General features: G+C 34.2%; 1 protein-coding gene across 6 annotated transcripts in view; it reads right to left on the bottom strand.

Annotated features, from left to right (window-relative positions):
* The window catches only part of LOC141448391 (uncharacterized), a 54,826-nt gene that overhangs the window by 18,870 nt on the left and 11,985 nt on the right, over positions 1-23,971 (bottom strand). For 2 of the 6 annotated variants that reach the window (XM_074116743.1, XM_074116742.1), the window contains 5 exons: positions 22,279-22,426; positions 19,319-19,520; positions 16,661-17,056; positions 13,454-13,546; positions 1,014-10,384 (listed from right to left, as the gene is read on the bottom strand). In XM_074116743.1, coding sequence (XP_073972844.1) covers positions 9,653-10,384; positions 13,454-13,546; positions 16,661-17,056; positions 19,319-19,520; positions 22,279-22,409 — 1,554 coding nt within the window. In that variant the 5' untranslated portion in view covers positions 22,410-22,426 and the 3' untranslated portion in view covers positions 1,014-9,652. Of the gene's footprint in view, positions 1-1,013; positions 10,385-13,453; positions 13,547-16,660; positions 17,057-19,318; positions 19,556-22,278; positions 22,427-23,971 lie in introns of those variants that run through there. The other 4 variants (XM_074116741.1, XM_074116740.1, XM_074116744.1 and 1 more) reach the window with 3 other exon arrangements.

The following is a 23,971-nucleotide window of genomic DNA, read 5'->3' as shown; positions in this document are numbered from 1 at the left end:
GGCCCAAGTTGATTTCTTATCTTAATAAAATAATAATTTTTAATTTTACTTACATCTTTAATTTTCTTTCTTTTTTTTTTTTTAAACCTGATTTTACCCTCATCCTACTTTCTTCGTCACACTTCTTATTATTTCTAAATGACAACTTCCTTCAATGTTGGAAACTTTATGAACTGTTTCGTTAGAGTAGAATAAATATTTATTTCAATGAAAAATATATACAAACAAATAAATAAACGAAGTATAATGTACAAAACATTGTAACCTTCATAACAGTGTTAATTAGAAAGGTTAAGATGAGCGGATAAGAATGCATGGGAAAAAAGAAAACGAAAAACCTGCTACTGTTACCTTTGCTACTAAGTTATGTTATGTAGGTAGCAATCATACATCAACATAAATAATGTGGAATGATAAAAGGAAAATGCAACAGCTCAATTAAATGAACTATAATATAACAGTGATATAAACTGAATACAATTGCACATTTCACGCTACCTGACATAAACAAAAATACAGTTAGTATAAACTTTTTACAACAATTTAGACTAAACCAAGGAAAATTTTATAATTTTAAATTTAAGATCAAGATAACTTCTAATTATTCATTTAACAATGGAGAATGAAAGCGTAAAAGGAATAATGGTCTGAAAGTCCTAATCATTACCCAGGAGCTCTAATATTAATGGGGTTGTTTTCTTCAGCTCAGTCCGATCCGGGCGCTATGCGAGGGTGCCGAAGGATGGATGGCACTACGATGACTAGTTGAGAACTAAAGAACAATAATAGAAGAAGTTGAGAACAATAGAATTCGATGTAATTTCGATAAGAAATTCTGGTGTTCAGTTTGTGGGATAGAAGAATTTCAGATGGGGGGGGAGGTCTCAGAAATTCTCAACACATATATTTTCACTAAATATGCCCTTTGCAATCAGAGACATAACGCAAGACAGTTTTCTCTTATGGTAGTAAGAAACGTAGAAAATAGAAAAGATATGATAATTAACGAGCAATTTTAACGTTTTAAAGCATTTATTTTTTCACTTTAGATTTGCTTTACAAACTATGATATGCATTTTGTAAATCCTCCATAGAGGATACCGCTGGAAATTAAGCAATATTAACAGTTGTCCGCTCAAACTAAACTAAAGTAAAATAAATTGTTTATTACATCTCTTTCTTTGTAAACATTAACCTGGTTGTATTTATTACTTGAGAAATTTTTGTTTATTTTCTTTCTTTCTTTTTTTTTAAAGTATAAAATTACTGTTTTCAAGTACCACTCATTCAAAAATTTTATCCAAACTTGAGGAAAACCAATAGAAGATGTGGTTTGAAAGTAAGGTCAGTTTTGAAACAGCTTACTTTAAACTATCTAATACCATACGTATCTTCTTTTAATTGATAAATACAAATTCCAGAATATGATCATAAACTACCACATCCGTGGCTCAATCAATTTTGATAAACAATAAAGTGTTATTTATTTATTTTGAGTAAACGAGATTATCTCTTTCTTTTATATCTTTTTTGAAGGTAAAATAATAATTTTCAAATTTTGGAATAGTGCACTGAGAATGGCACTCAAAATAATTCTTACACAAATTACTAAAGGAACATATTTTCACAAGGTACCAATTTCCAAGGGAAGAAACCTATTCTTTTTCTTATTTTATCTCAAGAAAAACATTGATCTTTGTTATTATATAGATAAAAGAAAACTAAAAGTTCAAACTAAATGAAAATTTAGTCGAGGTATTTTACAAGATTGTCAATTTCATTTACAAAATAAACGAGGTTTGCTCCCCTTTCCCCCAAAAAATGTATTTTTTAAATTTCCAAACACGGTACTTGAGTGCGCTACCATAGATATTAATATAAATTTCTCATTTTAGTTTACTTAAAAATATTATCTATTCCGGTTAACATACATGTATTTTTTAAACTTATTATTTACAATAGATATTAAATCTAATTTTACTTAGTAAGTATGTTATTGATAAATTTACAGCAAAGCTATTAAACAATAACTCTTGCTCTAAACGTTCTCGTCTGTCATTTTTCACCTTTATTTCTCCTTCTGAACATTTATTAATAAAAAATAAAATCGAAATCCAATTAAAAGATCATCACAAACTATCACAGATATCTGCAACAATTCGTTACAACATCAAACAATACGGTTTCATCTTTTTTTTTTATACATTATATAACCTTTTATAATATAACTCTAGTAAATTACAAAAATACAAAACACATGCTGTTAAATTTCTTTTATTATATTAATAGTTTTACTTATAATTTCTTTATTATAATTTTTTTTTTTTCTTGTAATTTAACAAGGCAAACCACAGCCTATCTTCCAATATGAGAACCAGAAATATTTATAATATTTTTGGCTCTCCTACAATTCGGCACCGTACAATTTAATTAAAACAAAAACAAACAAATAACAAGCTGCTAGGCACAATCCTGGCCAGATCTTAATTCCTCTAAACTTTTAATGTAATTTTATATTTAGCAATTACAGATAAGGTTGTTCTAGTAATTCATTTTAAAATCTTCAGAAGTAGAGATAAGTTAGTTACTTCTGCAGGATTTTGTCCCCTTTTAAGGGCATTTAAGATCCGAACTCTCATCCCCAAGCCCTTCACAACGGCACACGCAATGTTTTTCCTTTACTTCCTGACAATATCTACAACCTACTCAAGGCTAGCTCGGTTGCTGGAGTAGCAATGAGGTAAGAAAGGAACTTTAGGTCTCCAAAGTTAAGTTCATTTTGGAGGATATTAGTATTTTTAAACAAAATCCTTTCTAGCTATCTCACAATTTATCCACATTACCTCCCGACTTACACCTACTTGCTCTCGATTTAACCTCGATATCTCTCGACTTCCACACTCCTTTCGATTTACACACTCAACCTTGACATCATGATTGTTCTTGTTGTTAGGCCGGCATTCCCGAAGGGAGCCAAGTACTTCTTTCTATGGGGCTTATTAGGTTAGTTTATATGTTTAAAATGTAATTTCCGTGTATATTTCAAAATTTGAACCAAAAGAATAAAACAGAACAGCGCTGTTATTGCTAAATATTCTACAAACGGAATTTTCTTTCAGTTTTATACTTTTAATTGAACAACCTCTTTTTTCATCTAAACCAAATTTCTTTGCCTTGCTGACTTTATGTTCCAAAATACGTTTTATGTAAGTAATTGTTGGTTTGTATTCTTTTTAATTTATTATTGCTGCGTTACATTTGATTACTTAGTAGGAATAACAAACTTCCTCAATAAATTAATATTTTAACTAAACTATTAAGAAATGTAATTTGAATGGACGAAAACAATGTATGAAATATTAATAGAAAAACAATGAGTAAAATTTCTTCAAAATGTAATATATCTTGTGGGTTTCATGTAAACAAAAAATTTGTTCATTTCGTAATTAGTTACGTAGATTGGGTTTCCAAATCTATTACAGGCACTAGGTTATTCAAAAATCTGCTCCTCATTAATAATATTTCAAACATTATTCCCTACAATTTTCATTAATTTGTCTTTAATCAATCCTTTTTAGTAATAATGTCTCTGAATTAATATAATAATAAGTTTGATAAAATTTATTGGTTTATCCACTGAATCAATTTGCATTTGTATCTAGTAATTCGATAAGATTAGGTGAATTAAAACCAAACCGTACTCAACATTTGGTAAGCTGCTTAAATACAAACTACTTTTTAAAAGTGTGCTTTTCCCAAAAGTAAGATGAGAAGAATCGCTGATAAATTAGACATCTAAGAAAAATGTTATTTGAAACTTCCTTAACACATTCTTTTAATACAGTTTTTATAGTTTTAAATGTGGTACAATTTCCTTAGTTCTAGAATTTTTTCTAAATATAATTTTTATCTGACGCATGATATTTACACAAGAATATAAATATTTCATTTAATAATAATAATTTTTTAGCCTAAATGAACTACTCGATTCAGAGTTGCCAGTTCAAATTCGCGTATCACCCACGTTGAAGTACATTCCCAAGTAGTCGCCACAATAAGTCACTTTTAGTCAAAAGTCTGGGGTTCAGGACCGCTCTAGGTTTTAACCCCATCTAATTCACCAAATTTTAAGAAACGATTGCACAAAACTGCACATTTCGCGATTACTTTTTTTCAAGGTTGATTTACAAATTACAACCTTATGAACTATTTGTAAATATATGCTTAATTTCTTAAAAAAACAATTAGCTCTATTTTTTTCCTCGTCAAACTTCAATGCAGCTTATCATTAAACAGATAACTTATGCACTTACTAATTGCCACCTCAAATGTTCGAAAATTAGTTTTTTTCCCCACGAGAAATTCTATTTTTGACAATCCTTGAGTCTGAAAAGGTAATTTCTAGAAAATAGTCTGCTTATGTATTTGAATTAATCGATCATTGCAGGAAGTCAAAGTTTTATATTCCGATTGAAAACTGCTGTAGGACCTGTAACGGTTACACTTTCTGACGTTTTAATTTCCTCTCAACAGTGACTCCCACTATCTTTTCCATACATGTGCATACAGGTACATGTGCTTAAGTTGTACAACCGTTATGAGAAATTAAATGATTTTCTATGAAACTAAAAGTAGGACAGACTTAACGGCGAATTAGGGCAGGCTTTCCACTAAAATATTTCAGAGTAACGCACGATTTTACAAAATGTGCAGTGAATAAGTACTGAATATGTTTCTAAAATTTGTAGTTTGCAAAAATGAAGTTAGAACCTTGAGAACTGTGGTTAGGAGTAAGCACTCGATTGGATTTAGTAAAAGCCGGTTCTACCATTGTCTTGCAACAAATCTAATAAGTTTAAAACGCAAGCGGTTTTAGTTTTAGTTTAGCGAAAGCAGTTTGCGTATTTCACCGTAACAACAGCAACTAGAGTTTTGTTTTAGTTTACCTGAACCAGATATCACATCAGTGCGAATTTTTGCGTTACTATTTTAAAATATATACCAAAATAAAGTGGCGTTAAATTTAATTACTAACTGAGCGGCAGCTAACGCAGAGGTGCCGGGCTATGAAGATATTGGTGCCAATAGTTTTCAAACAGCTGTAATTAAAGAATCATTGATGTTACAGATAGTGGGCAGTTCTCACCAATAATTACAGAAACCAATAAAAGTGTACCTCTCATTTAAAACAATCGAATTATTGTTATTTCAATTTTCTAAAGGTTCAATGTTTGCTCCTATTTTAGGTTAATAACGTGTACTCAAATTGTTTTTGGATTCTTAAAAAGCACACAAATTAAACTCAATACTCAATAGCGTTTTTTTGGCTCCTTGGAGTTGATTCTACCCCAATACATTCTTCGGGAAACAATGTTTTTATTAATCTGTTGTTACTATTTTTCAACTATTAATGAATTCAGTTTGAAAGCCCTGGCTTGTATTAGGTCTGGATTTCTGCCCTGGACTTGGCTTAGATTGTTTAATGGCCAGTTTTGTGTAACGATCGGTGCCATCACCTATTGAAAATTAGTAGTGTAGCTAAAATTTGAAGCAAATTATCAAAAAAGTACCACTTTAATGTAAGGATTTCCTACCTTTTTGAGATTTAGTGTACAATTACATTATTCGTTTATACAGATCTTTTTAATCAATATTCCAAGCAAATTTGTTTTAGGGCCGTTCTCGCGAAGGGATTGCAATAGATCAGCTTCTTTTTAAGGTCTCAGGTTAAGACTTCAGGAAGGTATAATGTTGGTAAAAATTAAATATACTCCATAAACTCGGATTTAAAGAAAATTTATGAATTTGAAGCTTGAAAATAGCAAGATTAAATCGGGTGGGTGCTCTCGCCAACTTTTTTAATATTCTTAACTACAAACCATAGATTCATTAAACGTACCTCCATCACGATTCTTTCGGGGGAATTCTGAGTTAAATTTTTCTAGGTTAGCCAGAGAGAACAAAAATAAAATATAAAACAATAAGCTCAATTAATTTGCTAAGTTCATTTAGCAACCTCCAACTTAAATAACAAACATTGAACCTAATTTAAATTTAATAAAAATATAAGCAACCAAATTCAACAATTAATCAATTGTACAGATAAATACAATAAAAAAAAGAATAAATTAATAATAACTCTGTACTTTAAAGATTCTCTCACTAAACAAATTGTAATTTATAAATTACATAATTCATAATTAAATTACACGATAAAACAATTTAGAGGTGTGAAACACTTGTACTTTTCATTTACTCCATTATTCAAAAACAAGGAATTTAGCTTAAAACTTAACGCTAAATTACACCGTACACAATTCCGTATTTACTCATAAGCAAGATTATTTAATGAAGTTGGAGAATTTTTTTTTAGTTATTTAATAGTTTGCCACTTTATCATTTAGCAAAACAATCTTAGAGCCATCGGACTACGATCAGGTTGAGAAGAATGTGCTGCGAAACGTAGGAATGGCGACTGGTGAATCAACTACAAGTTCTAATTGCATCTTCAACACACAAATTGGAAAAGAAAAAAAAGAGAGAAGAATTTCAACACAGCTGGGCGTATTAAATAGAGAATTTTTCTTTTTTATAGAAGGTAAAATTCCATTCAGGTAAATCTGAACAATAACTTGAGGATCCATTGATCACCAAAGAAACTATGTATGTATGTAAAGGCAATCATTCTAAGCTTGAATGTCTGTCCTCAAATTTGCCCAGAAGGTTGAAACTGCTGAAAGTGCTGAACTAGTTTATGCATTAAAGCCTTAAATTAGCCCTTACTAAAAAAATTAAGTCCAAACACTGAGAGCAAAGTTGAAAAAACTTATCTAACAACAGATACAAATTAAACTTAAAAACTATGAACGTTTAAGAACAAGCTAGTAAAGAGGAAAAGTGGACCATAATTCCAATAGGCCTTCGAGATCTGATGGCTCCTCCTTCTCAGACTACATCATGAAAATCAGTAATTATTAAGTACATTTAAACGAAAATATACCATTTATTCTATAAACAAACAATTATCAATTGTAAAAAGATCACAGATTTTAAAAGAAATGTTAACATAAGTTAGTATTTCTAAACAACAAATAGGATTTTGTATATTTACTATTTTATTAAATTAAATTCAATTAGCCAACAACCCTGTAATTAGTGCACCTCACATTGTATATATATCACAGCCTTTCATTATGTACTACATCAACAAAAAGTTAACACACAAAACAGTTGAAAGATAATTGTCTCTCTCCTCACCAGAAAAAATCTTTAAAATTCTTCGGTGTGGTCACTCCAATGACTGTTTTTAATTACTGTTACATTATTAGAGAAAATCTATAGTCGCCAAAATTGTTGGGTATTCAGGTTTTGGAGACACTGAAGAATTGAAGACTAGAATTGAATAAGGCGTCAGCCGTTATGGTTGCTGAATGACAGAGTCATGGGAAAGCAGCAATCTACCCTAGAGGGTGCTGTTGTGAAGTCTCTGGCCCCACAGATCTAAGAATGATCCGGAGACGTCATTCTGGAGTTAAACTGCAGAAAAAGTGTGCTTGTTAACTTTATCCATCACATCTACCAATGCCAGGCTACTGAACCTTTACATTAAGGGTAGAGGTAGACATTTAAATTATTTTTATGCATTTTAATCGGTTCTTGTGGATTTCGATGCCAAATAAAGGTTTTGCACCATGGAATGCTGGAGTTCCTAAACATCTCCAGTCGGGTTTCAAAGGTTCCCTGATTAACCAAACACTCTTGGAAGCCACACCTTAGAGCGATCTACAAAATCAAGCCACATACATTTTAAAAACATAAATGTTGACAGAACTGAATCTATTCTTCCAGGAAGAAATAAAACGATATCTGAGAAGTTTAAGGCGTCTTGAATATGAGAAAATACGGTTTTCCGGGGTCCATCAAATAATATTACAATTATACAATACACCTCGTTCATATAAATATTTTTTTTTTACGAAATTACATTAATAAACATCTGAAAGTGAAAACATTATTCCTTAACTTTATTTATTCTCAATAGCGATATTGTAATATTATATACAATAAGTAGGTATTTATTTATTCTAAACAGTATTTACATATATATATTTTATATAAATTTAATATTTATTTAACTATTTAATGCGCACTTTCAACAGAAACTTACTTCCTACTGAGTGGCATACTCGTATTTTATATTTATTTTTTCATTTATAATTAATTTAATAGAATAAATTATTTTTAATTAATTTTTTTAACTAGTTTTTTTATAAATTTATTTTTATCTAAAATTTCTAAAGCAGTGTGTGTTTGTTTTTTGGGTCTGTGAGTTTTTACTTTTAAATTTATTCTAACCAAATTTTTCGTTTTTACATTTGTTTTAAATAGTTCACACTTTATATAAATATAATACAATCTATTATAAATATTAGGCAGGATTTTTAATTGTTGAGTTCGAATGCACACAAAAATGTCATTTAACCTTTCTCTCACTCTCGAATCCTTAAAAAATCCTTTTAAGGATTTCACAAACTTTCAAGTATATCACTTATTTTATTTTTTAAGCGGACTAGATGATTATAAATTACTTACTTACTTATTTTTTTTTGTTTGTTTTGTTAATATTTAATTGCAGATATATTTTAAACCAGACATACTCGTATTATTATTTTCGATTTTTATGTATTTTTTTTGTGAGTAATAAATCTAAATATTGTTCTTATAATAACCAAAAAAGTTGGAATATTAAATTACAACTAACACATTTTAAGGCCTAAACAGAAAGCAGAAAAATATCACATTATATTGTTGAAAATTCTTTCATAAAATTTAAATTAATCGTTAGGGATTCATAATTAAAGCGGAAAATTTTCATAAAATTACGTTTCTTGAACTCTGATATCAGGAAGTATTGTCAGTGTTTCGTGAATCGGAACTTGGAACCGGATTTGAATGTTTTTGGGTCCGAAACCTTGGCAAGAAATAGTGGGATTGGGAATTGCTCAGGACACAATCACTCTGTAAGTCCTAGACGGAAAAGAGAAAGGAGATCAATGTTCTTAGAAAAGTAGAGACTTCACTGGAAGAGAATTTAAGCTTCTATTTTGGGGGAAACTAAACTTTTCTAAAAGATTTTCTTTAAATTTGGACAAACACATGTTCATCTGACCTACTTGACATCTTATTTCTGCAAGGGAATTCAATTAAAGGTTGTCCTGGGCGAGGGGTAAAGATTGACTCATTTTAAAGAACTATTTCAGAATTTTAAAAATTCTTTATATAACATAACTTAAAAAAGCATGGAATTCCAAACATGAAAAATAGAATTGATGGAAAGGACCAAAGTCCTTTGAAAAAGTTCAAAAACTTCTTTTAAAGCAACTTCACAAGACATTGTGAAGTTGGGAGAAACGGATCGACGAACACGAAATGAAGCTAACTATGATGAGCTGATGATTAGATATTTGCGAGTTTGCCGTGCTTAGTTAGAAATGGTTTGGGAAAGAAATGTTGGGCCGCTTCATTATGAATCCACAGGACTATTTGCTGATTAAACAAAAAAGTTACAGGACAATTTAAATTTCTTGCAACAAGAATTTTTGATTTTTTTTATGTATTAAGTTTATTGTTAAAAATAGTGTAGCCACTGAAGTCAAGGGGACGGTGAGGAAGTCCTTGGTATGTAGATTGGTTCAGGTGGGAGGTCGCAGGGCATAGGCCGCGGCAGACACAACGACTCTACGGACAAATCGCACGGGCCCATTAGATGTGGCAACTCATGGGTGCGCCGTTCATCTTCAGGACTTGGCGAGGACAGGAACTTTCGCATATACTTAGGATAGTGGGTTTTCTCGTGGGCTTTCAATATGGTCGACCTCGAGAAAGTTTTACCGCACAATGAACATCTAAACGGCCGTTCTCCAGTGTGCACTCTACAATGATCTTTCATATGATGTCTTAGCTTGAACGCTTTACCACAGAATTCACATTTAAATGGCCGGTCACCGGTGTGCGCGGGCAAGTGCCCGATTAGCGTACTAACGTCTGGAAACGTTTTACCACAAAATTTACACAGTGCACCCTGTTGCGGCAAAGGTGATTGCGGTGGTTCCTGCTTGATGATTGGTGACTGCAGCATGGCTGATGCGTAGAGATGGTGTGGATGGTGATGAGGAGGTGGAGGCGGCTGATGATGATGCGTTGGAGGTGGTACTACTGAGGCAGCTGCAGCGGCGGCGGCGGCAGCCAGCATCTGCTCCCGGTATTTGAGGGTCTCCAAGCTGTGCGACAGGATATGCCGGGTCAACTTGCTCTGGTGCTGGAATGCTAACCCACAGTACATGCAAGAGTACACTGACCGCCCCTCGTTCATCTCACAATTCTCCTGCAACCAAATCAAAAATCTACCATCAACTTCTCTTTTTTTCTTTTCAAATTTTATTTTATTGAATCTATTCGATTTTAGAAAACAATTTGTATATTAGATGACCAAAAAATTAAACATTTTCTGATCAGGATTTAATTTTTCATTTATTTATTCTTTTTTTTTCACTACAAAAGGGTTTGTTTTTAAACATTTTTACTTTAATAAATTTTCTAAAACTGTACAGAAGTTGACGCTCATTTTGATTGGCTGCAGTAACAATTTGCTTTCCCCACCCTCAATATTATACACGTCCACATTCAATAACAATGAAAAATAAATAATAATAGTAAAAAAATAATAATAAATATTTGATTATTGTTATTAATTCCATCAATTAATTTAATTATTTATTTCAAAAAAGAGAATATTAGGTAATAAACGCACAATCAAAAAAATAAAAAATAAAAAAGTGGCCAAAAATGGGTCAACTTCTTTCAGCAAGGCACAGGTAGAATTATTTGTATTAATAACAACAACATCATCAAAACAATACAATGTGCATGCTACTTTCTATTGTTCATAGTTTTATTAAACTAAATCTATAAGCGATTCATTAATAGTAAATAGTTTACAATTATGTCTATACTCTAGGAAAAGAGTAGTTATAATAAACTTTATAGCTCTAGGCTGGCGAGACTCCTCTAAGGGTGGAACAGAATTTGCAGCGTTCACAATCTAGTTGCACTGTGGCAGGCTGTCTTAATGGAATATGTCATGTTCGTGGAAAATAATTGGGTGAATTTGAGAATCGCCCCCATTGTTTATAGTCAGTCTTCTTCTTAGTTTTCTGGCCCCTTCAAGCTCAGTGACTTGCATAAAATTATTACCGCTTCATTTTAGCGTACCAAATCAACTGTAATGAAATGTTTTTTTTTTCTTATTTTCTATTTATTATATTATCTAGCTAATTTGAATAATGATTTTCTTGGTGTTTTGGGCAAGCTGTGACGTCACGCTTCCTCCAACAGTATCACTCTATTACAGAGATAATGATGTACTACATTGAGTCAATACAATCTTTTCTCTGTACACACTTTGGAAAACTTTAAGAGAAAATGATGTTCTGATGAGATTGTTCCTTTAATTATTTGAGCAGTGGGAGAAGTTAGACTATTAGGCAATTACCTTGTTCCTACAATAGTGCACTAACTTGTAAAAAATGAGTACATACTAGCACATTAGAAAAATATTAAATTTTTAGCATAGTTTAGATATGGGAATTGAAAATAGCTTTTTTTTCAACTATAGTTCATTGAGAATATTTAAATATAATTACCTTCTCGCAGTAATTAGTGTTGTTTCTCAGAGTAAACGGAGTTTCCAAATATTTTGGCATTTATATTTAGACCTATTTTAATCTGAGATTTTAATCATTTTATTTAGTCTTCTATTTTTATGCAATTACTATAGTTAGCAATTTTCTTAGTGATTACTCTCCACTGATTGTTTTTATAAAATTTATGATGCATTTAAATTGAAATCCAGTGAACTAATAATTGAACATTTGATATCTATTTCGCCCAGTTCATTAGTGAACTGATTATTTTAGCAAACTAAGTGAACATTCAAAGTTGACTGTTCCACAATGGAAAGGAAGGTTAATAATGTGAAGATGACTAATGAGGTAAATGAATAAGTGATGATCTGTCCTAGATGATTTAAATGGCAGTAGAAAAGTGGGACTTTTCAAAGCTCAATATCGAGGAAAAGTTCAAATAATCAACAAACCGTTTCTCATCCGTTAACGAGAATGCGGCCCAAATTATACTTATTATACTTTAAAGCTTCACAAGTATTTCCATTCAAACAGCCTCAACTACACAGCTTGGCCGATTGCTCGTAAACGGTTGAGATTTAGGCCAATCTCTTTATATGCAATTTTTTGGCCTAAATGAGCTACAGAATTACTACTTTCCCCACTTCGATCATTTCAATCTTGTTCACCCTGCCGAGACGGTGAATAGGCCAAACACCGGCCCTCAATTTCATCTGCAATATCTCAGCATGTGCAGTGATGATTTCATTGATAAAGAATTTAATAAATTACCAACAATGCTTGTTCAGCTGTATTAAAGTACCTAATAATTCTCTACTTGAAACGAAATTATTCTGGTAGTTGCTTAATTTTCTTTTATAACAAAATGGTATAATGTGACAAGACAGCCCCAACGTTTCTTTAAGCACCCTGTATTTCAATTTCTTAAAACCACAATATTGTTATATTCGTGCAAACTTTTGTCCATGCCATGCAAAACACATTTAATATAATTTAACAAAAATATAAAATACAGAAATATAATACACTTATAACGATTTATACTTCCTCTTATATCCCCGCCAAATAATGTGAGAAAATTTCTAAATTGAAATTTATTTCGCCCAAAATACACGTTTTGACGTTTCTTGAAGGTGGAAAATGTAATTTAAGTTTAAATTTGTTATTTGGTTTAGCTGCAATTAAGGGACGACCCGCAAAGAAGATTTAGTTCTCCGATTTTCTTTAAATTTGATGAATGGACTATTTATAAAAAGACCAATATATTTATTTTATTTTTTAACCTGAAAATACAATTTTCGGGCTAAAAATACTAAGAGTTCACACATAAAGCTAAGATGTATTAGGATGTTGAGTTCGATTAGCGGTATTGGCCTTGAATTTTATTAAATCTGTTAATGTAAGAAATTTAAATTTGTTTGCTACCCGCCTGCCCGACTACTAATCGGCAGTTGCCTCTAAAGCACGCCTAAGAATATTATGAAGGCAATTTTCTTAAAAAAGAAGCTTGTGATTACTAATAAACAATCCTTTCGGCTTTGAATGTTTAAAACAAACAAAAACGACTACAAACATGGTTTGGAATTCATTACCAAAAATTAAGGACCTGGTCAGTAACCATATTTTGCGCTATTTATCAATTTGATTTGGTATTTGGAGACCCTAGGCTAATTCACATATGACTTTTACGAAAATGTGAAGGAAAAAGAAAAGGATTAGCAAAACACAGTCTAGACAAGAAGTGAACTTACCGGGTCGTGCGGATGCCTGTAGTCGGATGAACTCTCTCCTGTCAAGCTCTTGTTGTCGTCGGATCGATCCCATTCGACTTCCTTCTTCAAAGACTGCAACAAGATATCAGAGAAAACATAAATGCAATGTACTTAACATTGGCGCAATTAGATTTGCATGGTTTTCTCTGAGAAATAAATTTTGAGATTTAGTCAAATTTTAATACGGAAATATCCGTGTTATTAGGTTCCCTAACAAAATATATTTGCGGAAATACGAATTTAATTTTTTCAACTAGATTTATGGAGAACTCTGTTAAGGAGTTAACAATTTCGCTTAAAATTTGTTTCGTGAAATTTGATATAAGGAACTTCCTGGGTGTTAGTTGTTGGTATTGGAGTTTCCTGGTAAGCTGTCTTTCCGGGGAATCCAAAGGTTTTATCAACATATGTAGTAAATCCGAATAACATTCCTTATATGAGAGAAGTGGCTAAGAGAGAGTTTAGGCAAATCAGATCTTCTTTATTTTTGTAAAAGAGCATTTTAAACATGAATTTCTGGTAAAAACTTCATTTTGGGGGTCGCAGTAGAAGACAGTAAAAACAAAACTGTATTGATGCGGCTATATTTTGGGCAATGGCAGGTGGTTGATTTAACAGTAAATAAATGTTCAGTTAAACTGAAGTGAACCCCATCCATAGACCAGTGCCAAATAAATCGCATGTTGCCAGGCAATTTACTTCCATTTCTAGAGTACTTGTTTGAGAGAACCGAACACTCTACTTGGCGGATGGTGTAATTGGCCGCACATCGACCTTTCAGGCACAATCAATATGGCAAACGCAAGGGGAAACGTCGAGAAAAATAAATAAATTGGCGTGAAGCATTCAATTTTTACATACCATGAATTTCAAGGTTTTCTTTCAACTTGGAATTTGCACTAAACTTTAGCTTAAAATAAGTTCAGAAGGAAGCATGACTTTCTACTTTCATCTTACCTTGAACAAGTATCTCTTTCAATAAGTACACTACCTTAAAAAGAAAGTATACATCTTGTTTGATCACTCACATGACTATGTTTTAGTTAATTCTCAAGGTAACAACTATTTCAATATCTTTGAAAATAAGAATATTTTGAACTTTGCGAATATTAGGAAACATTAAATTCTTACAAATATGTATAAATACAGTTACATCACGCTGAAATAACCTTTAGTGGGCAACCTACCAATACCCAAGATCGCCCTAAAACTAATTTCTCTAATGGTTTACAATAAAAGTTAGATATTTAATAGTTTATTCGAAGGTTATAGAGTACAGTGGCGCTTCCTATGGAAAGGTCCTCAAAACAAATATTTCCACTATAATCTATGGATTTTGCACGGTCGCAACACTTTTTCTAGCATTGAACAAAAACGTGCTATTTGAATAGTTAGTGCATTTATGAAGTTTTGAAGAAATCGGCTAGTTTTCGAAGGATTACCGCAATACAGAAAACAACTTCATTTTGTTCGAACAATTTTTAAGTCGTTTTTGGGAGGCCGACACTTTGAACTGATAAAGGGATTATTGATAATAGTTATTGCAAGGAAAGAACTAAAGGTCCATGGCAAATTTTCAGCCAATCCTATTGGGCAAACATAACACCATCTTCTATGGCTGTGCTTAGTAGCATAACCACTCAACAGAGGTGCCACAAATGTCTTAGGCTCTCCTAAACATCCTGAGTACTGAATTCGCTAGATTAAAGACCAGATGAAAAAACCCTACGCCTTTTCCACCACATCCTATAACATCTGCAATCTTCGTTCATTACCTAGTTAAAATGAGACTCCTTCCAACATTTGTGGTTCAAATGAATCTATTTGCTTATTAATTAGACTTTCCACTTTCTCGAAAATGGCTCAACGATTTTCTCTAAATATGTATTGCAAACTCATACATACACATGTAGATGATAACTTTTATTAGGGAAATTCGGTTAAGGACACTTTTAGGAGCTAGGTGTGAGGTCTAAAGTGCAGCCTCAGTACTGTGAACGGTCCAACCACTTAAACATCAATATGCAGCCTTGCGGCCAATATTTTGAGTTTGTGGAAAATACATGACAGGAAGTAACACTTTATTGATTGGAACTTTCATTTTCTGACATTTCCACGGAAATAGTTTTTACGATTTTTATTTTAGCCTGGAATAGACATCACACACACACACACACACACAGATCTGTAACTTGCACTTGGATAATTTTAGGGAAATTCGTTTTGGAGCAGTTCTGAGGAGGAGGAGTAGGCTTCAATCTGCAGTTTGGAAAAAGTGCGAATATTCTTTTTCCCACTCCGGGGAACTACAGAGAAAATATTTGTAACTTTGCAAGTTATAAAATTGCTCGAAAGACGAACATTGCAGCATTATTGAAAGGCAGACATGAAGATGAATATTCATAAAGCGTAAAGCCGGGGTATGCGCACCTTACAGCACGCATGTCGTGACGTCACCGCTTGTAATAACAGCGCCTGGTTGGAGGACCACAGACGGATAGAAGACGGCCGTATCGACCTCTGCCAGTCACCTAGATCTTACTGTCCCATATTTAAACAAAATATAGTATTTTATTTCAATAAAAAAAATAAGGTAATTTGTATTGCATAATTAAAAAAATAAAAATACACAGACGATATTGGTTGACATCAACACAAGCGGCGGGAGATAAGGCGAATGATTACGTCAGAGATCATAATGGCAGAGACAACATGTCCGCACCAGCTGGTTCAAGTTCAAGGTCGCGGCTACAGCTGGCTCGCACTGCTCTGGCCTACAAAAATCTAACCTTACAATTATGTGGTGCCTAAATTTAGCCATTATGCAAGAAACACCATTGCCAACAACGGGACAACACTTTCTCTAACCCCAAATCTTTACAATTCTTATTAAACTTGGAGTTTTCGCTAGAGATTTAATCATTTTCTCGGTGTAAAACGTAACATGACTTTTTGCGGAAAAACGTAATCTAACCCACTGATGCATGCCAGTGGCCAACCAGCGCCAGCGTTTACAATCATACTTTACTTTTTGAGTTATAAACTCCTCTTTAATTTTTTAGTATATCTTAACTCGATTTAGTGCTAGTGTGACACATATTTTAATAACTGCTCGTTCTCTTCTAATTTATTAACTCTCTGAAGCATCCACTTACTCAGCAATTACACTAATTAGTAGGGACTTACAAGAGGTACGTCTTGGACCGGTGGAAGTCCAGAAGGTCCGGGTACAGGTTCGTTGGCCGAGGATTGCGGCGACAGAGGAGCCGTGGTGGGCAGTGTCATGTCGGACGGACCGCTCTGCACAGAGTCCGAGTCTCGGGTGTCAGGCGGCGAAACGGGCGCACAGATTCGCTCTGGCGGCGAGGAGCAGTGTGCGGGCGGCGGACTTCCGGCGGAAGCTGGTCCTCCTTGCAGCGGGGGTGGCCCGGCCGGACTTGACGCCTCCTCCCCGCCACCCCCGCCGCCGTCACCGCCTCCACCCCCGTCTCCGCTGTTCCCGTTGTCGTTATTGCTGCTATCTCCGTTGCTTTCACTCTCCATCCTGGACTTTAGAGCTGTCATCTCGGCTAGACCTTTCACCTGGCAACAGTCCGAATTACAAGATTGATAATGGCTTTTTTACCATTTTGAGCTAATGTTAAACTCACCCAACGATTAGGTGAACCAATATAAATTAGTCTTAATCCTTCTGTGGCATGAATACATACAATTAATATTTAGAATTTTGATCAACAGAAACATCCTCCAAATAATTGGAAGCTTTCCCGGTATTACTTCCTTGCATAGGCTCAGCAAAACTAATAATAAATCAACATTTTCTGAACAAAGGATTGGATCAGGTTGTAGCGCGATGGATAGATATCCAATTTCACCCAAAGCTTTTCTTTTTCTCTCTCTTTGCAGAGATGAATAATAAGATTTTAGCAAGACAACACTGTTCGGAAAACGGCATTGCACTGAAGATGCACTGAGCGCCAACAACCTTGAATGATAAAGCGTACTATATGTAACAATAAAATAACATGAATAAAAATACTTTATTTAAAGAACTCTTTTAAAATACAATATTAAAACTGTCCGGTAGGACAGTTGTATAAGGGTTGATCGTCAAAAAGTGCACGAAAAAGCGAAACGTTGAAAAACGCCCAACTTTGAATTTTTTTTTATAATAAGTATCAACATCACTCGAAAATGTCCGTCTGCTGGAGGTCGGTACTTACATAAATAAGGACACAGTGAGGTGACGGAAACACAAATAAAATAAAAGACATCTTTTTTGAAGAAACCATAAAATGAAAAGTAAAAAACTCTCTTTTAGAGAAAAGAAAAACTGTATTAGGGAAAGGAAAAAAGATAAAAAGTGCAAGGTGATAACTATAACCAAGCGGCTGTCTCGATGGAAGTGGAGCCTGTCCATAGTGCTAGTCATGCAGACAATCCGGAATTCTGGATTATTTTAATGAGAGATCTTTACACTGAATAAACTGTAACCGTCAATGAAAGGATACTAAATCCAGCTCATCCTTTCAAACTGTAATTCCATTCTCGGTAAAAGCGGAATCGAAACTTGACAACAAACCTCCTCTAAGTAACCTTCTCAGCTTTAGAGAGTCCATATTTTCCGATACTAAATGGAAAATCTGGAGTTCCTCTATTTAACGACTTGCAGAACCGGGATCCATTAGATGAGTTAGGACGCTCCAGATAACGATAACAAGAGCCGATCCACCAAGAGAGGATGCCAGCAAAATGATTTTCCCAACAAGAGATATTATCCAAAGAAGAAGAATGAGACCGCGATTATTAGTCGCTGAAAGGATTTCGTGATGCTGGTTAGCATGATATCTGTTTTCTGGATATTTAAAGTCCTTTACGATATATATTTTTTTTAAAAAAAAAAAAAAGCGGTAAATTGAAGTAGCAGCAATAATTTTGGTGGAAAAAGAAACAATTTTGCGCACCAAATTGAACAAAAACAAAAACACCTGCCATGAAGGATAAATTTAGCGATAGAAATTTTTTTCCATGAATTTAAAAAATTATTGGTAAAATACAAGAACACACAAACGTATGTGACACGGCAGGCTTGTCCTTGGACGGACGACCTTCACACGGATAACGCATATCTGCAGTAAGTGTCAACAAATGGGCAGTTCGAGCACAAATAATCAGATATCAGCTATTTGTGCTACCTAATAATTTACATTCTCCCTGATTGTAAACTGCATAAAGAGTGCGCTACGGGCGTTTGCTACTCTTCAAGACGAACCAAAAAAGATCGTGGTCTGATGTTCAACCATTTTCGGGAAAACGACTTTAACTCATCGAGGTTAAAACAAATTTAACTACAGTCGAATGACGTTAAATTTACCGCAAGACGATGATATCAATTTGTCCATTATTTATAAGATTCGATATCAATTAAGACTTGAATCGAACATCATAATTTTTAAAACTTAATATAATTTCATCTCACTCTATCAATGTTTCTTTTTGTACGAAAATACGAAATACTTGCATTAACAAATTGTTGCATTTACAATGCTGAAGAAAATTTCGAACACAAAGTTGCAGGAGAAAAGGCACATTGTTCACTGCATTATTTAAATCTGCATAAATCCGCTATTAATATATAAGATAATTACTGCAACATATTAACTATTTACTTTGTTTCCCATTAGAAGCAATAAAATTCAATTAATTCAAATTAACTATGATTACAGCAGCTATTTCTGCACGTGTTAAAACCAGATTAACAATTACAATAAATTGTTTAACTACAATTTGAAGACATGTGTAAGTAAATGCTATATTAATTGGTAATTGATAAATGCAGCTCACCTTGAGACTTTCTGCTGTTTTCAGTAGTGCCGACAGTCTGCAGGTCTCGACGCTCACCTCTCCGCGGTACATGAACTCGACCAGGGTGCGCAGTTCGGCGAAACAAACGTCCTTCAGGATAACGATGGGATGGCGTGCCGGGTGATCAAGAAACAAAGCTCGAAAATACGTGGAACAGGCTGAAAGCACCACCTTGTGAGCCCTGCGGATGTTTGGGTTTATTGTTCCATAATTAGCCTTAAAATTAACCATCTCTATTAACTAATAATTGTAGCTTATTTTGTTTTGTATGTATTTTTTTTGATAACTACGGTTTAACTTGGTTGGGACTGAGGCAAGCGAAGATTTGTAAGGACTGAAGCTTTGGTCAGAATCGGCCTTGCGGAGCAATGGTCCATCTTAAACATTGGAGATCACTTGAGGAGAAAGTCTGTGGAAGCGGTTGATGTTATTTTTTTTTGCTTGTTCCGGAATATACAATTCCCAAAACTAAAGAAGTTTGATGCTCGAAAACGTTTTGAGTCAGATGAAGAGGTGGTAGATGTTGTGGTGCATTGAACTAGAAGAGGACTGGGTAGAAATGTAAATACATTCTAGTATTGAAAGCTAAGTCTATCAACCCATGCCGAAGGCTCTCCATCAGCCCCAGCAGTCCAAGTCATACTTTCTTTTACCCTCGTGAGAGACAGTCTACCTCTGACTTAAGCTTACGCCAGGCGCGCTTCCAAGATTGGTCTTTCCACTAACTAAACTATTCAATCAACATATTTGAGAGGAGCCAGTTCGAGGAGCTTCTAAAAACCCAGGAAGGTAGTAGTTATTTATTGCTGAAATAACTAGCTTTTACTTGCAGTGTTAATTAAGGAAACAAATATGTAATTCAGTAATTAGTGAGCCATGTCCGTGAGTAACGTCCATTTACAAACACACACTCACAAAACGGTGTCAACATAAACAAAACGCTGCAGGTTCTCACAACTCGAAATCTGAGAACTGCCCTTCCCCCACTCCTTGAATAACCAGATCACAGCCGTTTGCGTTTTATCAGAACTACTTAATCAGCATGCTTATTTTTGAGAAATTAAGTATAGAGTGAGTCGATTAAAATGAAAAAATAATGCACGACAGCTATTCCTTTGCTATTTATACGATTGATATCCGGAGATTTTCCCGTTCAACTGCCAGCGGAAGAGTTCTCTTACCCTAAGAACTAGATTACTAGCTTAGATTCAGTGAACTGCAGATTAGATCACAAGGTGTTTCCTGATCTTGTCGGTGCATAGAAGTTGACAATAAATCTGTTAAGGAAATGACAACTCCAGATTTTTCTTCCAATTCAAGCGTAGATTTGTAAAGTTAAGAGAAAACCGCCTTGATTTGCTAGTGGGTGGAAACTAATGGCTAGAGGCGAGTTCATTATCAGCTACTCAGCTAGATGGTTCTCCACTCTTCTAGTAGAGCTGTAAAACCCTTGGAGCAAGAATTGGAAGATTTTGTTTGAATGGTACTTTAAGCCGTTCCTCGAATTACTTCGTTTAAGGAAGAAAATCCAGGAAAAAAATCAATTAAAAATTAAGTAACTCGAGAAATGTTGCTCGCGAAATATTAGCCCCATGACTTTGAGGAAGCTAAGTAATACTCTTTATGTTTTCACGTGTTGTACTATGAATTAGAATCTTACTTAATTACTTGAAGTTAAGGCGGTAGCCGAGCGGTTAGAGACGAGACCTGTAAAGATAATATGCATTGTGGTACTGGGTTCGATTCCCGGTCTAGAGGCCTTAGATTTTATTTAATGGTTAATAAAGAAAATTTACAGTAAAGTATGTTTGCAAGTCGCCTCCGTCCAATACACCTAATTGGTAGTTGGACGTAAAGCCCGCCTGAAAAAATAGGTAATTACTTTGCTTTACTCGAGTTTGGAAACAGATTGATGTTGGCCATCTCATTGAGGTTAGCTAGATCGTAGCCTTCTGAGTATGAGTAGGTGCGGAATTGATTTAGGATGAAAGCATTAACTAGCAAAGAAACGACACCGAAGTCTACAATACATCATGATTATAGTTTACAAAATTAAGTCTGCTCTTTTGAATAACGGGTAATTTACCAATTTGTGCTAAATAAAGTGATGGAACCCAAAATGCAGCGTAAATTTCAAGTTCATCCAAAGTTGACCAAAAACTGGATTATTTTGTTGAAAACTTGAATCATTCGTTTGCGGAAAAACGGCGGCCCCTTCTCTTCATTTACAATTAACTGAGGAAACTATTTTATTGAAAATGTACATTAGAAAGAACATTTTTATCATCAAAACTAATTAAAAGCAGTTAAACTTTGGGGAGGAAAATTAAGAACAGGCTTTCTAATTTTACAAAATGAGGTTAAATTTAATCGATACATTATAAAAACTCGTAACTTATATTTTTACTTATTACGTCATTAAATTCCCCTTTTAAAGTGCACTAAGAAAGAATCCAATTTAATGCAGTTGTTCCGACAACGGAAGAAGCGTTTGGCCACAATACAAGAACTTAATTAATCAACATTAATAAATTCCGATGGCCGTCAGGAAAAAGAAATCTTCTGGACCGTCACAGGTAAGAAAGAAACGGACCAGTCTTGGTTAGCATGTTCTCGATGAACCTGTCTGTTCAGCCAGCCGTTCAGCAGTATTTGTTTTAAACCCCAGCTTAGTGCTGAAGTCTTTCGAACAGGTCACAGTATTGTCTTATAGATTGTAAGTTTGTTGTAAATAAAATAGCCTAATCTGATTTTATTGTGAGATATCATTTAGAAGATTCACCGAGACAATTACTTCGTGGCAATCTCATCACTCATTGCCCATCTTCCTACTGGAAAGAACTTCCAACTGACCAATTTTTAGAAAAAGCACCTCATATCTGAGCAGTTAAGCAATCTTCTTACAATTACTAAAGGAAACACTGCGATTACCTACATACCTGAGAGAGTGTCCCTCGGATGAGGCCAAGGTCACGTCCACCAGACTTTCTGCCTCCAGCAATTGGCTAAATACTCCTAGTAGATTGTTCTGATGATTGTTCCACCTCAGACAGTAGTGATTACTACCCATCTCTCCGTTCGGTCACCCTGGAGATCCAACAGTTAGATCATGATTAGTTTATATTGTGCAGCAAATATATTGGGGAGAAACAACATTTAGGATACACATATTCGTTTCTGGCCAGCTTATACAGAGGAAGGGTGTGCCACCAGGACGATTGTAAGCTATTTGAAGGGTACCATTCGAAAATTAGGACACAATGTAACGTCAGACATTTAGGTTTCCAACTTTTGCATAGGAACTACTAATTTAAGGCTAGTTCTGGCGGAGCGACCACTTTATTATACAGTGAACCAGAGGAACACACATTGTATTGGTGCAAATCTAAGATAATAAGTTTCAAAACAATGTAATTACTTCACGAATCACGCTAAAAATATCATGTGAGTTGTGATACATGATTTTTTCCATTTAAGGTTTCGAGAGCCGTCATTTAAACAACCAACGCTTTTTTTTGAAATTCTTTTACTGAAAATTGTTTTTAAGAAGAGGATCTGTGACGTCTTGTTTCAGCCAATGTTATTGTAAGTGTATAGTTAATTCAAGACCACGAACTTTAGCATAGATATGGCACTGACCACTGACAAGTCGTTCTCTTACTACAATCTCTCATACATACTGGTAAAACCGTTCATTATACCTTCATGGCACATTAGAGGATTATAGTCTACTGCTATCCTTCCCTCGATTAGCCATAGACTAATATGGAAGTATAGAACTTATAAAAGATCCGAAATGTAGATAATCGACGAATCCCAATCGGAGATAATCAAGTTCGGATTGGCAATTTTTCTTCCAAATCGATCACTTTCAGCCTCACCTAAAAATATATGGGACAGACCGTACATTCTACTGAAATTACTTTAAAGGGAAGTCCACCTCATCCAGAATCTCAATCAAGAAGTTATCTTCATTGAATATTCCCGGGAAAATTGTCAAATAAATCTGGAAGAGATCTGGCGCAAGGAGTGTGCGAAGTTGGAGCATAAAAAGATCTCAAAGAAGAATAATCCTATTCAGGAAGTCAGGACTTCAGGTTGAGAGACTTCGATCGCTAGTTGCTCCTTTTGATGGAACCCAATCGAAATATAAAATTCCAACTTCGTGTAATCATATTTTTGTCTTGGAGCGCATCAAAACGTGTATTTCCGTGAAAACTCGATTTGGATTGATCTCAATATTCGGCGAAAGAGAAAGAGATGAAGGAAACTAGGGAACCGTAAATGTAATCGTCCATTATTCCGATTTTAACTTTCCACCGGAAATTTCAGGTTTTGATTCTCAAGTAAAAACTCCAAGTTCCAACTAAATTTAATTGCGTGAGTTGTAATTGTCCAAGTGTTCACAACGGATGTTTTTTGTCTCCTTTACTTACAAAGAGTTTCTAATTCTGGCAGACTTAATAGTTTAATGAGTTTTGTGAAGGGCCATTGACTGTACGAGAAAATTGTCTCTGGGGAAGTGGTCTGGTATTTGTGTGAGTGAAGGAAGGAGTCGCCAGTGAGAGAGTATCACAAGAGAAGAGAATCAACGAGGAGATGGACTAGAGCGAGATAGATTACCGTCGCAGA

Source organism: Rhodnius prolixus, unplaced genomic scaffold, assembly GCF_049639745.1.
Source record: "Rhodnius prolixus isolate KJV_2025 unplaced genomic scaffold, Rpr scaffold_25, whole genome shotgun sequence".
In the NCBI taxonomy this organism is placed as follows: domain Eukaryota; kingdom Metazoa; phylum Arthropoda; class Insecta; order Hemiptera; family Reduviidae; genus Rhodnius; species Rhodnius prolixus.
This window is presented reverse-complemented; position numbering and strand designations above follow the sequence as displayed.